At 43.2% G+C, this 16814-nt stretch overlaps 1 protein-coding gene across 16 annotated transcripts in view; it reads right to left on the bottom strand.

Moving 5' to 3' along the window:
* Positions 1–16814, bottom strand: part of NCOR2 (nuclear receptor corepressor 2) — a 601679-nt gene that overhangs the window by 14245 nt on the left and 570620 nt on the right. For 11 of the 16 annotated variants that reach the window (XM_075322517.1, XM_075322568.1, XM_075322595.1 and 8 more), the window contains 6 exons: positions 15761–15891; positions 14798–14982; positions 14329–14478; positions 8368–8513; positions 1504–1557; positions 1140–1367 (listed from right to left, as the gene is read on the bottom strand). In XM_075322517.1, coding sequence (XP_075178632.1) covers positions 1140–1367; positions 1504–1557; positions 8368–8513; positions 14329–14478; positions 14798–14982; positions 15761–15891 — 894 coding nt within the window. The remainder of the gene's footprint in view (positions 1–1139; positions 1368–1503; positions 1558–8367; positions 8514–14328; positions 14479–14797; positions 14983–15760; positions 15892–16814) is intronic. The other 5 variants (XM_075322586.1, XM_075322624.1, XM_075322580.1 and 2 more) reach the window with 4 other exon arrangements.

Here is a 16814-nt window from a genome sequence, read left to right as displayed (position 1 = left end):
GCAGATGCTACGTTTTGATCGCCTGTTATTGCATTTTGCGTAAAACTTGCGGTGACCAAAAAACGTAATTTTGGCGTTTGGAATTTTTTTGCCACTACGCCGTTTACCAATCAGATTAATTGATTTTATATTTTGATAGATCGGGCATTTCTGAACGCGGCAATACCAAATATGTGTATATTTATTTATTTTTTAACCCTTTAATTTTCAATGGGGTGAAAGGGGGGTGTTTTGAACTTTTAGGGGTTTTTTTATTTTTAAAAACTAGTCCCCCTAGGGGGCTATAGCGATCAGCAATCCGATCGTTACTATCTATCTGCTGATAACAGCTATACAGCTGTAAACAGCAGATACAGTGACTTTCTTTTTCCCTCTGTTCCGTGCCAAGGGAAAACAAAAGTGAAACATCATAGCTGCAGGCGTCATCACATGACCCTGTGCTACGATGGCAACCACCGATAGTCACGTGATCACGCACGTGACTTCCGGTGGGGGCGACGGTAAGTAAAAAACATGGCCGCGCGCATTTAGATCTTGCTGCCAGACTTTGGCAGCAAGATTTAAGGGGTTAATGGCCGTGGGTGGAAGCGATTCCACCTGCGGCTAGGAGGCACACATGTCAGCTGTTGAAAACAGCTGATGTGTGCCGACCGCCGCCTGGCAGGGGGCGGGGCTTAACGGGACACGCTCCATGACCGATATATCCGTCCATGGTCGTGAAGGGGTTAATACTGATTTTTTTTTTTTCATTTAAGCACAGACGTAGCATTTGTCGAACACGTCTGTTGCACCAAAGAACGCAAAAGAACGTTGGTATTAAAGCTGTGTAATGTAAGTAGTCCACTGCAATGTCAATTAGCGGCCATGCTTCACAAACTGCAGTGTATGTTAAGTTAATGTTTTTTACATTTGCTATATGTCTAACACAGGAATAACCACACAATTGTTGCTCCCGTGTTACAGCTAACGGAAAGGAGCATCAATAGCTAGATGCAGGAGGCAGGCAGAGCTTTACATGGTTAATAGAGAGGGAGGCTATAGAATAAGAGAAAAAAAAAAAGTTCAAGAAGCAGAAATAAAAGAAATTAATACACATTAGAACAGAGCAAAAGTGTGAAATGAAAAATAAAGCTGCAGACCTGGCAAGGACCGCATGTCGTCATTCCGTCCATCAGCAGCAGTTATGGGAATAGCAGAGGGCAGGCTTGCGTTGGCATTCAAAGGGTTAAAAGCATTGGTACTGAGTGCTGAGCGGTCATCCCACTGCTCATCATATTTACCCATTAGGGCCTTCCTAATTATGGCCTCCAACCCTATGTTGCTGCTGGAGCTCTCCTGCACAGTCTGTGTTCTGCAACCAATTGGTCCTGGGAACGTGGGGGAGGGGCAAAACAAAAGAATTAGAGAGATCGGTACAATGAAATGCTCCATGAAACGACACATGGGTGACCTGAAAGGCTCTCTATAGACATTATATAAACTGAACAACAACGAATTCGTTACCTGATCCAGTAATGGCTGGCATGTTAAATATTTCGGTTCCTGGCTGTCCAACATCTGAAGAAAAAAACAAAAACAAAAGTCAACAATGAACAACTATTGGAATAGATAATTCCTATAACTGTTTTCACAATTCGGTGAAAGTGAACCACACACCATGTTTTAGTAGTGTTATGGTTGTGTAGGCGCTATTCCCCCTAAAAAAATGAAGCGTTTTTTGTGTAGGTCCAATGTGCCAGTCATGGGAAATCTAGTGAAGAAACGAAATACAAATGAGGGCAGAAGGCACATCAAATCTTCACGGAAAAAAGCTTCATTTTATTGGGGTATAAGCGCCTACACGGGTAGAAGGCACATCAGATCTCCACGGAGAAAGGCTTCATTTGTATTGGGGGATAATCACCTACACGGGCAGAAGGCACGTCAGATCTGCACGGAGAAAGGGTTCATTTTTATTGGGAGATAAGCGCCTACACGGGCAGAAGGCACGTCAGATCTGCACGGAGAAAGGGTTCATTTTTATTGGGAGATAAGCGCCTACACGGGCAGAAGGCACGTCAGATCTGCACGGAGAAAGGCTTCATTTTTATTGGGGGATAAGCGCCTACACGGGCAGAAGGCACGTCAGATCTCCACGGAGAAAAGCTTCATTTTTATTGGGGGATAAGCACCTACATGGTCAGAAGGCACGTCAGATCTCCAAGGAGACAGGCTTCATATTTATTGGGGTACAAGCGCCTACACAGCCACACCACTACTAATACTTGCTGTGTAAATATATTCTTAAAGTAGGAGCACACAGAGGCTTTTTTGCAGAGTTTTGGAAGAGAAACTTCTCAGGTTTCACTCAAAAAAAACAAACAAAAAAAAAACACTGAAAGAAAGGCAACATCCACAGTCCCTTAGGCTGTTTTACACTGCAATTGCAGTATGTGATCAGTCACTTTTATGGAAAGCTGTATGCACCGTTCTATTAATGTCTCAACGGGATTTTCCTCATAAAAAATGCCATTACGTTGCATCAGTTTATTTTGGCTATGTCTAATTATTGCTTTTTGGCAGACAAAATAATATTGTCTGCTACCCATTCAAAAAGAAAAAAAAAAAGCATGGGATCTTGACTTTTCTATTATTTCTGTTTCTTACTTGAATACATCAAAAATAGTATAAGTGGACAGGCCTAAATGTTCTGCAGAAATGAATGAGATTGAACTTGGCAAACAGTAATAATGTGTATGCCCAATACTCCCCCCCTCACAATAAAAAAAACAAAAAACATAAAGGGAGGCAGAGGGAGGAGCTAGTGGTAAAGGGAAAAGCTAGTGAAAAAGGGAGGAGTCAGCAGCAGAGGAAGGACCTAGTGGCAGTGCTCTGCCCCCTCCACCCTCTTCTATATAGATAGACTTATCAGCACCAACTGCCATCTCCTATCTCCGTAATGGGAAAGTCTTCTCTGAATACAGATTTTACCCCAGAATTGAGAAGTTTGATAATGACTGATCAATTCTGGTAGAGAAAGAAGCAAAATGTACCTGATAAGCTATATTACAAAGCTGGATATTTTCATGTGTACTATTGGTTTATAAAATGAAAATTAAAACGACGGATACGATTTAAAACTGTTTTTTCATTTTGCCACCACCTATGTTTCTGTTTTTCTACATATCAAACAAAATTTGATCATTTTGTTAAACAGGGCCCTATGCTTTAATGAAATATGCAAGGAAAGCAGGGCACAATTAGTTAATTCTCTTGCAGGTCACCAACTGATCATTAACCCCTTCACCCCAGGATGAGTCTACGTTATTCATTTTTGTTCTTAACACCCCCTTCTTCCAACAGCCATAACTTATTTTTCCGTCAATATACCCATATGAGGTTTTTTTTTTTTTTGAGGAACGAGATGTACTTTTGAATGACACCATTCATTCTACCACATAGTGTACTGGAAAATGGGAAGAAAATTCCAAATGCGATGAAATAGTACAATAGCATGATTGCTTTTCGGGCTTTTTATTTATCATATTCAATAATATCATGTTCTCCCCCATTCACCTTTTGTGCCTCCCCTATTCCCTCATAGACTAAGCTTACGAACAGGGCCCTCACTCCTCCTGGTATCTTAATTTAGTTATTTTGTATTGTCTCATATTGTCTGTACATGTCCCCTCTGAATTCTAAAGGGCTGCAGAATATGTTGGCGCTATAGAAATAAAACTTATTATTATATTATTAATAATATATGGTAAAACTGACCTGGTGATTTGCAGATATGAGTACGCAGGTGCCATGTATTTCTTATAACACACACACACACACACATATATATATATATGTGTATGTGTGTGTGTTATAAGAAATACATGGCACTCGCCACTGTCCACGGTTTGACGGCTGAGATAATCTGCTTCCCAGTTTTCCACGCCTGGGATGTGGACTGCGGATATGGTGGACTTGGAGTCCTCCGTCCATTGAAGGATGCGTTGAACCTCCAACATTGCGAGGCGGCTGCATGTCCTGCCTTGGTGATTGATGTAGGCAACCGCTGTCGCGTTGTCTGACTGGACTCGGATGTGCTTGCCCGCCAACAGGTGGTGAAAGGCTAGGAGAGGTAGAAACACAGCTCTGGTTTCCAGCACATTGATCGAGAGGGCTGACTCGGATGGAGTCCAAGTGCCCTGCGCTCGGTGGTGGAGACATACCGCTCCCCAGCCGGATAGACTGGCATCCGTGGTGAGGATCACCCAGGACGGGGCCAGGAAGGAGCGCCCCTGAGACAGAGAGAGGGGCCGAAGCCACCACTGAAGAGAGCTCCTGGTCTGTGGCGACAGAGCCACTAGCCTGTGCAAGGAGGAAGGCCGCTTGTCCCAACAGCAGAGAATGTCCAGCTGCAGAGGACGCAGATGGAACTGGGCAAAGGGAACCGCCTCCATTGACGCCACCATCTGACCCAGCACCTGCATCAGGTGCCTGATGGAATAACGGCGGGGCCTCAGCAGAGAGCGCACCGCCAGTTGGAGGGACTGCTGTTTGACTAAGGGCAGCTTCACAAGTGCCGGCAGAGTCTCGAACTGCATCCCTAGGTACGTGAGCTTCTGGGTCGGAGTCAGAGTGGATTTGCGCAGATTGACAAGCCACCCGAATTGGGCTAGAGTGGTGAGAGTGAGCGAGACACTCCGCTGACAGTCTGCACTGGATGAAGCCTTGACTAGAAGGTCGTCCAGGTAAGGAATCACTGCCAACCCCTGGAGGTGCAGAACCGCAACCACTGCTGCCATGACCTTGGTGAATACCCGAGGGGCCGTGGCTAACCCGAAGGGGAGAGCCACGAATTGGAAATGTTCCTCTCCGATTGCAAAACGTAGCCAACGCTGGTGTGAAACTGCAATTGGCACATGCAGATAGGCATCTCTGATGTCGATGGATGCCAGGTAATTGAGGCAATGACTGACCGCAGAGACTCCATGCGAAAATGCCGCACCTGAACATGCTTGTTGAGAAGCTTGAGATCCAGGATGGGCCGGAAGGAACCGTCCTTTTTGGGGACTAGGAAGAGATTTGAGTAGAAACCTCTGAACCGTTCCCGGGCGGGAACCGGTACAATTACTCCGTTGGCCTGCAAGGATGCCACGGCCTGAGAGAAGGTGGCGGCCTTGGAGCAGGGGGGAGTTGACAGAAAAAAATCTGTTTGGCGGGCTGGAAGAGAATTCTATCCTGTAGCCGTGGGAGATGATATCCCGCACCCACTGATCGGAGACGTGTCGAAACCATACGTCGCCAAAGTGGGAGAGCCTGCCACCGACTAAGGACGTTGCTGGCGCGGACAGATAGTCAAGAGGAGGCTGCCTTAGTGGCAGCAGCTCCTGCGGTCTTCTGTGGACGCGCTTTTGTGCGCCAGCTGGATTTTTGGTCCTTGGCTGAGTTAGTGGACGAGGCCGAGGGCTTAGAGGACGACCAGTTGGAGGAACGAAAGGAACGAAACCTCGACTGATTCCTACCCTGGACAGGTTTCCTGGGTTTGGTTTGTGGCATGGAAGTACTCTTCCCACCAGTAGCCTCTTTAATAATTTCATCCAGCTGTTCACCAAACAGCCTGGACCCAGCAAAAGGGAGTCCAGCAAGGAACTTCTTCGAGGAAGCATCTACCTTCCACTCTCGAAGCCACAGGATCCTGCGGATAGCGAGGGAATTAGCCGAAGCCACCGCAGTGCGGTGAGAAGCCTCCAGCATAGGATGAAAAAGCTGAAGCTTGGGAAGTTAAAGCAACCATTTCGGGCATAGATTCCCTGGCGAGGGAATGCATCTCCTCTAGAGAAGCAGAGATGGCTTTGAGAGCCCACACTGCTGCAAAAGTTGGGGAGAACGAGGCCCCTGCCGCCTCATATACAGATTTGGCCAGAAGGTCGACCTGGCGGTCAGTGGAATCCTTAAGAGAGGTGCCATCAGCCACTGATACAACGGTCCGGGCTGATAGCCTAGACACCGGAGGGTCTACCTTTGGTGAATGAGCCCACTCCTTGACCACCTCAGGTGGAAATGGAAACCGGTCATCAGAACCACGCTTTGGGAAGCGTTTGTCAGGACAGGCCCTAGGCTTGGACACAGCGGCCTGAAAACTGGAGTGGTTAAAGAACACACTCTTTGTCCTCTTAGGCGAGGTAAACTGGTGCTTTTCTGCCAAAGAGGGCTGCTCTTCTGATACTGGCGGATTGAGATCCAGTACAGAATTAATGGACGCAATCAAATCACTAACATCTGAGTCACTTTCGGACAGATCAATGGGGCACATGGAGTTAGCCTCCGAGCCCCCTGTAAAGGCATCCTCCTCGTCCCGTGAGTCAGCGTCTGAAACAGAGCCGCGGGACGAGGAAGAAGAGGGAGCCCTGCGTCTCCTTTTAGGAGGACGGGGTCTGGGACCAGATGATGAATCCTCTGTGAGCTCCACTGAGAGAGCCCTAGCAGCAGAGGCACCCTGTGAAGGGGGCTGATGCATGCTCAGCAAAGTCCTGGACAGCTGTCCCATGGAGTCGGCAAAAGACTGGGAGATAGACCTAGATAAGGATTCTACCCAAGCCGGGGGTTCAGCCACAGGAGCCGGAGCAGCCGGAGAGACCACTGGGGATGCGACTCCAGGCTGAGGCATCGTCAGGTTAGAGCAGGCATCACAATGTGGGTAAGTGCTCGGTTCAGACAGTAGGAGCTTACATGCAGTGCATACTGAATACAGCTTTGGAGCCATGCTCCTCGTGTGAGACATGCTGCTGAAGTGGGGGCTCTGCCAGAATGACCCCCAGAGAGTATATACAGAAGGTCCACAACCGGAGGTTGTGGCTTACCAGACCGCTGGAGCGGTTTGTGTGCCCTCCAGATCCCAAAGCCCGGACCCCCAAGCACCTCAGCAGGGATGCTGCAGCCAGCGCTGATCGCAGGGAAGAACGCTGAGAAAATAGCGCTGGAGCGAAGAGAGGGGGCGGGACTCACTCAGAGCGGGATCTGGAGGGCCATAGAGACCTACAGGGGAGGAGACATGTACTCAGTGAGGAGTGTCCCTCCCCTGTGCAGAACGGCCGCTGGGTGGAGCCGCACTGTCCCTCTGCATGAATGACATGCGAAGGCAGTGAAACCGAAAGTAGGCCTCCGGCGAAGCCGGGGCCTAAATTTGAGCGGTGCGGCTGGCGCGCAGGCACCATCGGCGCGGTTCTCAGGCGACAGCCAGAGAACCCGCCGGAAATGTCACAAAAATCACTCAGCACACTCTCCCACAACAATAAAGTACAAGGGACTCCCATATATAAACGTCTCAGGTACTTAACTTGCTGAGACGCAGGGTTCCAAGTCCCTGGGGGCGAGTGCTCCGGTCCAGCAGGATCCTGAAGGGCTGCGGATGGAGACCGGTCTCCTGCAAAGCATGGAGAACCGTGCTGGCTCCCACTTCAAGCCAGAGCCCAGAGGGATGGTGAAGGAGCACGGCAGGTAAGGCTCCAGCCTTGGAATCAACCTTAACAGCACCGCCGACACAGTGGGGTGAGAAGGGACATGCCGGGGGTCCAGGCTTGGACCCACTTTTCTTCAAACTCTTTCCAAAAATGAAAAATCAGATGAGAATGCATGTGTGGATGTATGCCTCCTGACACAAAGCGATAAACTGGCTAGATCTGGTTCTCCAGGGGGTATATAAGCTCAGAGGGAGGAGCTACACTTTTGAGTGTAGTACTTTGTGTGTCCTCCGGAGGCAGAAGCTATACACCCAATGTCTGGGTCTCCCATAGGAACGATAAAGAAAACTACACTATGCAGCCTAGTGACACATTGCCGGAAAAATGGTCTATTTTGTCATATTATGTTGTGCTCAGATAAAGTTGCAAAAACATGGTGACAGTTTCCCTTTAATGTGAGGTTTGTAAATGGAGAGTGAACCAGACAAGTCGTTGATAGATTTGTGGCCATGGACAGTTCAGTTTGTACTCCGTGGACCTAAGGAACAAAGCTATTCCTATAGAAATGTTCTGTCACCGTCTATGCATGTTCGGTCTATGGCACTAGATGAACAGATTGTCAAACTATAAACCTACTAGAGTCCTTTATACATAAATCCCTCCACTTGTAGGGAGCACGTCCTCTCTGCATATGTCCTTATTTATAAATCCTATACAAGCCAAGTCTATGGAAACTATTAGGAGTGAGCCCCCTGTCTTTTTATACATCTGTATTTGTAAAACATATAAATCTCTGTTCATCAAACGTTGGCCCAAAGGACCATCCGGACCAGTTAACACTTGCTGTAAGTTCCAGAATAGCACAAGGTGACCACCATCCCCCAATTCCCATTCCAATTCCTCCTTGTGAAAAAAACATGGAAACTCTTACTATACTCTGGCTCATTCCTGTTGGTTGTACTAAGCTTTTTAATGATCTCCTGTTTCTTGGATTTAACCATAGCAGAGGTGCTCTCAGTCAGCTTACTGAAGAACGCTGGGGGTTGTGAGTTGTTCCCTGGAGATTTCGAACCCATCCTGCAAAAAGAAAGACATATGTAATTTATTTAGAACAAAACAATAGGGGCGATACAGTGTCTCACATGGAAACAAACCACTAAGTAAAATGTGCAATTTAATAAATATATGTATATAGCTTTTCATGCATTTAAAAGAATTAGACACCATGTAAGAACTAGAGCCACCATTACTTCCCATTCTCAAATGTGGCCACTGGCGGTGAATGCATAAGTATACGGTCAATGCTTAAAATAGAGGACCAGTGGAATGTGTAAACTTCTCAGATTGGTACTACCGTTGGCTTTTTTCCCTCTTCTTGCTCTTTTATCTCGCACAATCCACATGTCTCAGGTTGCACAGAATATGACCTCACTAGCAGTTTCTTACAGGAAGTCTGTTACCAGTTTTAGCTACTCCATCTGAGTGCAGCAGGATACAGGGACAGCGACTCCCATTCTAGTTATGTATCACTTACTGGGCTGTTTTGCTGCAGTTCTGATAAAATCAATGATTTATCTGCTGCAGCTCTACCAGTTCTCTAAATTGATATTTTCTGTATTCTTATAACCACTCTCACACCACCGATTGCCTCTTTCTGCCTATGCACAGTATACACAAAAAGGTGTAAATCAGTTGTTAGGTCACTGCTATAAAGAACTCATGAATATGCAGGACTACCAGACAGGATGGTTACTAGCTGACAAAACGCTTTTTTCTTAAAAAAAAATCACTCCTCTTAAGATATTGCAGTCAACATATTATATACCATTGTGTACTTTCAATTGTTCATTTTGCCCTTCTACCCAGTTAATTCTTCTTTTCCATAAGTTTTCTGACATTACACAATGTGTAAAAACAGACAAACTGTAATCCTTCTAAGCGCTAAGAAAAACTGAAAGTCTATTTTTCCTGCATGAGTTATCAATGCAAAGTCCCTGGCATTAGGAGAAGCAGAGGTAGGTCAGGAGATGGAGAGCGATGACATATGCAGGGAAAGTTAATTTTATGTTTCTAAATAGAAATTAGAAGGATTCAGCTAGTCTGTTCTTAATCATGTGATGTCGTAGACCTTAATGGAAAAGAGAAGAATTAACTGGCTGGAATGGAAAAATTAACAATTGTGAGTACACAGTGCTATATAATATGATGATTGCAATAAGGAGACTGAAGAGGCAATAACTGCAGGCACAGTTCCATATGTAGTGACTGTGCCGAATATATATTATATATATATATATATATATATATATATATATATATATATATATATATATATATATATACACACACACACACACACACAGACACACACACAGACACACACACATTTGTTTGTGCTCCTATTTTTCATGAGTTGAGCTCAAGGATCTAAAACTCTTTCTATGTACAAAGAACTTTTTCTCTCAGATATTGTTCACAAATTTGTCTAAATCCGTGTTACTGAGCACTTTTACTTTGCTGAGATTATCCATCAACATCACAAGTGTGGCATAGCAAGATGCTGATTAGACAGTATGATTATTGCACATGTATGTGTGCCTTAGGGTGACCATAATAAAAGGCCACTCTAAAATGTGCAGTTTTCTCACACAGCACAATGCCACTGATGTCAAGTTTTGAGTGAGCATGCAATCGGCATGCTGACTGCAGGAATGTCCACCAGAGCCGTTGCTGATGAATTGAATGTTCATTTCTCTTTCATAAGCTGTCCTCAAAGGCGTTTCAGAAAATTTGACAGTACAGATAAATGGCCTCACAATTGCAGACCACATGTAACCACACGAGCCCAGGACCTCAACATTCAGCATCTTCACCTCCAACATCATCTGAGACCGGCCCCCCAGACAGCTGCTGCAACAATCGTTGCATAAGCAAAGAATTTCTGCACAAACTGTCAGAAATAGTCTCAGGGAAGCTGATCTTCTGCTCGTCGTCCTCATCGGGGTCTCCACCTAACTGTAGTTTGTCGTTGTATCCGACTTGAGTGGGCAACTGCTCATATTTAATGGTGTCTGGCACAATGGGGTATTCTCTTCACAGATGAATCCTGGTTGTCACTGTACAGGGCAGTTGGCAGACTGTATGTATGGCATCATGTATGTAAGTGGTTTGCTGATGTCAAAGTTGTGAATTGAGTGTCCCATGGTGGCAGTGGAGGTATGGTATAGGCAGGCTTATGTTATGGACAACAAACACAGATGCATTTTATTGATGCCATTTTGAATGCACAGAGTTACCGTGACAAGATCCTGTGGCCCATTGTTCTGCCATTCATCCACGACCATCACCTCATGTTGCAGCATGATAATGCACGGCCCCATGTTGGAAAGATCTGTACAAAACGCCTAGAAGCTGAAAACATCCCAGTTCTTGCATGGCCAGCATACTCACTGAACATGTTACCCACTGAGAAATTGGGAAGCTCTGGATCAGCAATTATGAGAGTGTGTTCAGGTTCCTGCCAATATCCAGCAACTTTGCATAGTCATTGAATCGGAGTGGACCAACATTCCACAGGCCACAATCAACAACCTGATTAACTCTATGTGAAGGAGAAGTATCACACTGTGAGGCAAATGGTGGTTACACCAGATAAGGACTTGGTTTCTGACCCTACTAGGCTCTCTCAATATTGTAAAACTGCATATTTTAGAGTTGCTGTTTGTCGCCAGCCTAAGGCGCACCTGTCTCATGCTGTCTAATCAACATCTTGATATGCCACACCTATGAATTGGATGGATTATCTCCGCAAAGGAGAAGTGCTCATTAATATACATTTAAACAAATTTGTGAACAATATTTGAGAGAAAAAGGCCTTGCGTGTACATGTTTTTATATTTTTGTTCAATGTATGTATGTATGTATGTATGTATGTATGTATGTATGTACAGTATATTATATACACACATATATATATATATATTATATATATATATATATACACACACACACACAAACATATCTATATGTATATATACATATGGATATAACAAATACATCCCTAATATACCATTATCAGGTCCTTTTAGAGTATCTTGGTTACATACAAATACTGCAATACAAATATACCATCAGTATAGCTATATGGTTTACAGAAGCCTCAACTGCCCGAGTCCCTGAGTAAAAATGTAAGAAAGTACAAGTGGGTGATTTTGAAGCACAATAGCAAGCTGTGATGAGAGCACCGCGCACCAGGGTTAATGACTGACTGTTCGTGATAAAGATTTTCATCTGAGATAAAGTTATTAATTCTCTCAATTGCGGGTACAGTACTTTTAGACACAACCTGTTCCTGCCCATTGTACCCAATAATCTCCTTCTATGTCTAATATAATGTACATAGCAACTGTTTTACAGCAATGCCATCAACACTGAAGCAGTGTAGAAAACTAATCTGGAAACGCATGACGCTTGGGTGGCATAAGCATTTCTGAAAACAAGAAGCTGTGGTTCATTTAAAGGGTATGTGCCCTATTGTCATGTAAATCATTTTTGAAGGTGTATATTTCAAGAGGCTGTAATGGTACTGAATTATTGACTGAATCTTGTGCTGATTCTTTCAATTTTAAGTGCGGATTTCCTTGACAAGCCTGCTGGTGGGCCTGCAAATTCAGTGCACAGTGTTGTTCCAGTTGAGGTACTCTTTCTCTCCCCCCCATTCTTCCTCAAGGGTATGTATGCTCTCAAATTAGTTTTTAACATGGAGTTATCTAGCTGAAATATCCCCATCTAAAACCACTCCAAAAAGATGTGGATTTTGATGTGGTTTTGTAGTAATGAAGGTTATTGATGCTTTCCGTCAGCCTAGAGTTTCATACATTTTTACTTACAATATGAGGTTTAGAATCAGAATTTGGCATGTTTCCAACACAAAAACCTCACAAACACTTTAAATATACCAAACTGATGCAAAATGTGTTTTTTCGTGACTTTCATGTGGACAATGTATCATGTAGCTTTTTGTAACAGGTTAAAAACAGAATCCATCACGTGCACTGGTGTGTTCTCCAATTCACATGGATGGGAATTTTTTTGCAATCAAATCTGGAGTGGGTTTTTTGTGGACTTTGGCACAGAAATATGTTCGCACAGTTTTTATACATGGATTTTTCTCATTGAAAAGTTTTAATCTAAAATCTGTTTCTTGAAGACACATTTTTAGCTCTGTTTTTGAAGGACTCTCGTTTTTTTTATGCGGTTTTGAATATTTTCAGGGTGTTTTTTGTGTGTTTTTAACTATAATATGGGGCTGAGTATTATTAGTGTGTGTCTGCTACAAAAAAGTTGTCAAAAACCGGACAACATACCGCGATTTACAAGTGGAAAACGAGCCAATGAATTGACCTCATCTTTTTTTCTATCACACTTTAGAAAATACATGTAAAGAAAAGTGACAAACTATGGGTGTGTTTTCTCGGAATCCACACCAAAAACTCTGTGTGAACATCCCTTAATTCTGTTACTTAGACTGCTTTTCTTAATAAAAGTCCCTGCTGTTATACAATCTTTTTCTTAAACCCGGACAACGCTATTAAGTCCACATTATGGACGAATTAGTAAAATTGTAGGATTTCATTTCAGTAAGATTTGTAATTATTTAATTTTTGATATTTTAAAACTTGGAGAATAACAATGGTTGCAAAGGTTTCACATACTTAAGAAAACAGTTTTGAATATAACAAAATACATATTTTCTATCATGAAGCATGCACACATTTTTTTTTAGAAGTTGAAAGAATTAGAAGAGAAATGTAGAGATCATTATGACAGTAGGAGGTCGAAGGAAATAGAATAAGTCTTTCACTTGTGAGTCCATAGAAAACGGTAAAATGGAAATGCAGACAGAACGAGACGTCTGTTGGAAGAATTATATACCTAAATTAGAGGTTTACAATGTTCTACATTATCTATTCCTTGTACTATTTTACTTGGCTGTTATACAGGCAGCACATTTGATTATTAAATTTGCCCATAATAAAGGCCCTTACTATATCTTCTCTAAATTATAAAGTAACATTGTATTCCAAAAACTAAACCTTCTTTATAAAAGCCTTCCCATATCATATGCCAGTTTCCCCCTCCCCAGTTTATATAGTGACTTAAAATGGAGAGCTCCTTAAAGGAAACCTAACAGCGGATATACGCTGCCCGATCCATGGACAGTATTTAACAAATCGCGGCTGCATGATTTCAGTTCTACATGTTTGACCTTGCACCAATTCAGAGAAAATTAGTTTAAAAGCCACTGGGGACCGAGTCACATGGGAAACATCATACAGGCAGATCCCCAGTGCATTCTCCCCACCTGGTCCCCTGGACAAGTCTCCGTCTACAAGTGCATGCAGGGAGGCCTATCATTCACTGGCAGCGGGCAGGAAGAAGCCACCAGGACCCACCTGTCCAACTAGGTTTATCTGTTAAACACTGCAGCGCTTTAGAGTTAATCATATACAGGTGAAATCATACAGCCATGGTCCGATATATGCTGCTCGTGGTTCAGGCAGCATGCATCAGCTGCCAGGTTCCCTTTCAGGATGAAATTCTTGTCATATGGGAATCCATAACAAACTCCATCTCTATTTGTTAATCAGGTGAATGTGCAAAGAAAACGCCTGATGTCCTAGCAGAAGGGCTAAAAACGACAAACTCTGCAGTGGAAATTGTTAAAGTATTATTAGTATTATCCCCCAAAATCTTAGCATCTTCTATTCTATTCCCACCTCCATTAGTAGCGGACGTTCTCATCAAAAAACAGTTGGAAAAGCAATCTGAAGGGAAAGTATGACTGAATACTGATGGAAAAGTAGGCTGGCATGCTGTGAGAGTGCATTACCTTGGTTCTGTTTGCTCTCCCTCTCTATATAATGTGGTATATGTGGAACTTCTAGAATACTCTGGTTGTCCCATGCCCTCTGGTGGAGAAATGGGGTCGATACCGTCTTCTGAGCCACTCAACGTAGATGCTTTGTTTTGATCTGGTGATCTATGGATCAATGAAGCTCAGGTTCATGTACTGCACACATGAGATTGAACTACACTTGTAGGATCTAATTATGTTTCATGGGAAATACTACAGTTCTGGTAAAAATACAGGCTTAGAAGTCTATGTCAATGTCCTGGACAATCTGGATCTTTCATTTAAAGGTTCACAGATAGACATTTATAAAGAGGTGATACTATGATGGCTAGATCCATGATACAAACTCATTTTGTATGGCTAATATCACATTTTATAACTTCTGGTATGTGCCCCCACCTTATGTTTTGTATAACCCACCTCAAGCTCATCAAACACCACCTACCTTTTGTCTGTATTGTTCCCAGGAGATATCCTCGCTGCCTGACTCTGTTCTTGTTGCTGATGGACGGTATCACTGGGGTTCTGCCTTAGATCAAGTACTGAACATCCAGCATAATAAATCTGTGGTGGAATTTGAGGGTGCAGCTGCTGCGGATGATTTCGGGTGTAGTCCTGTGTAATAACCTCCTAAAATGAGAGCCAACATGCAATGGCTGAAAATTGCATTTCAAGCACAAAAACAATTTCAATAATATGAAGACATTTAACTTTATTAACTAGCACAGTACTGCCTTGCTTTCAATCTAACTAAATAGAATCTGTTCTAGAAAGCATGCGTTCTGCATTGGATGAGTTCTATTAAGATATATTAAAGTGAACCTGTCACCAAGTTTTTGCTAACTCATTTGAGAAGAGCATAGTGTAGGGGGGCAAAGACTGATTCTATCAATATGACACTTACTGGGCTGGTTTCTGCAATTTTGATAAAATCCCTGTTTTAATCTGCTGCAGATCTACCAATTTTCTGAAACCAGAGCTCTGTAGAACCCCACCCACACCACTGATTGGCAGCACTCTGTGCACACATTGTGTAGGCAAGAAGCTGTCAATCAGTGGTGGGGGTGGAGTTATGCAGGGCTCATGAATATGGAAGACTACAGGATAGCTGCTTTACTAGTTCTCAGGTTATAATTTCCTGCTGATAAAACTGATTTTATCAAAACTGTAGCATGCAGAGGAGTGACACTGCTCTAGTATCAGGGTTTCTCGCTCTACATAATGCTGCCCTTAGATTAGAAGACAAAAATCAAGTGACAGATTCCCTCTAAGGCAATGTATGAACTGAGCATACTAGTATCATTTACCATATTACAGAAGTATAACGCCAACGATGAGTAGTAACTGATTTAACCACATAACACAATCAGGAAATATCCCTAGAAACAGCAGGGTAATAGAGACATACACTGATATGCTGAGCCAAAGTGACAACACGTTGACTTTTTAGGTGTGACGAAGCCTGCGATGTATGACATGGAGACTGTTGACCATCGGGTTTCTGCCGTAGATGCCCTTCAGATAGGTGTTTTGCAGGCACTGGGTAAAACGAGAGAAAGATGATCAGATATGCACTTTTCTGTATATCACTTAATGATATCCACATGAGATTACAGTACTAAAAATGCACTCACAGCATCTTACATTCTACCACTGCAGCTCATACTAAAAACTTTGCATATGCTACAATCTTTGAAGTCAAGAAGTCCAAGGCAATATTGAGCTTTCACACATATACCTAAATATATCAAAAATAAATAACACTGCTCTACATATGTTCAGTTTCAGTTGAAATTGAGCTATTTCCTAATGATTTTTACCTCCTGAATTCAAATTGAACACAACAACAAAAATTTTAGTTGTCTCTTGTTTCTATATCAAAGAGTTTTCCTTTAATGGATATATATAATTCATGCATAAACGTTTCAGTAGTTTGAAACATTACTATTTTTGCAAAAATAAAGTTGCATAATATTTGTTATGCCAGTTATTTAGAGGAAACTTGGCAACAATTCGAAAGAAGGGAATTTTGTTTACTTACCGTAAATTCCTTTTCTTCTAGCTCCAATTGGGAGACCCAGACAGTGTATAGCTACTGCCTCTGGAGGCCGCACAAAGAACTACACTTAAAAGTGTAAGGCCCCTCCCCTTCTGGCTATACACCCTCCCGTAGGAGTACGGATTCCTCAGTTTTAGTACCAAAGCAAGAAGGAGGAAAGCCAATAACAGTTTCAAAAACAAATTCAATCCGATAACAAGATCGGAGAACTTAAGAAACAACATGAACAACATGTGCACCCGAAAAACGAAACCCTAAGAACAAATAGGGCGGGTGCTGGGTCTCCCAATTGGAGCTAGAAGAAAAGGAATTTACGGTAAGTAAACAAAATTCCCTTCTTCTTTTTCGCTCCTAATTGGGAGACCCAGACAGTGGGACGTCCAAAAGCAGTCCCTGGGTGGGT

This window comes from Anomaloglossus baeobatrachus, chromosome 1 (assembly GCF_048569485.1).
Source record: "Anomaloglossus baeobatrachus isolate aAnoBae1 chromosome 1, aAnoBae1.hap1, whole genome shotgun sequence".
Classification (NCBI taxonomy): domain Eukaryota; kingdom Metazoa; phylum Chordata; class Amphibia; order Anura; family Aromobatidae; genus Anomaloglossus; species Anomaloglossus baeobatrachus.
Note: the sequence above shows the minus strand (reverse complement) of the source record. Positions and strands in the feature narration are given on the sequence as shown.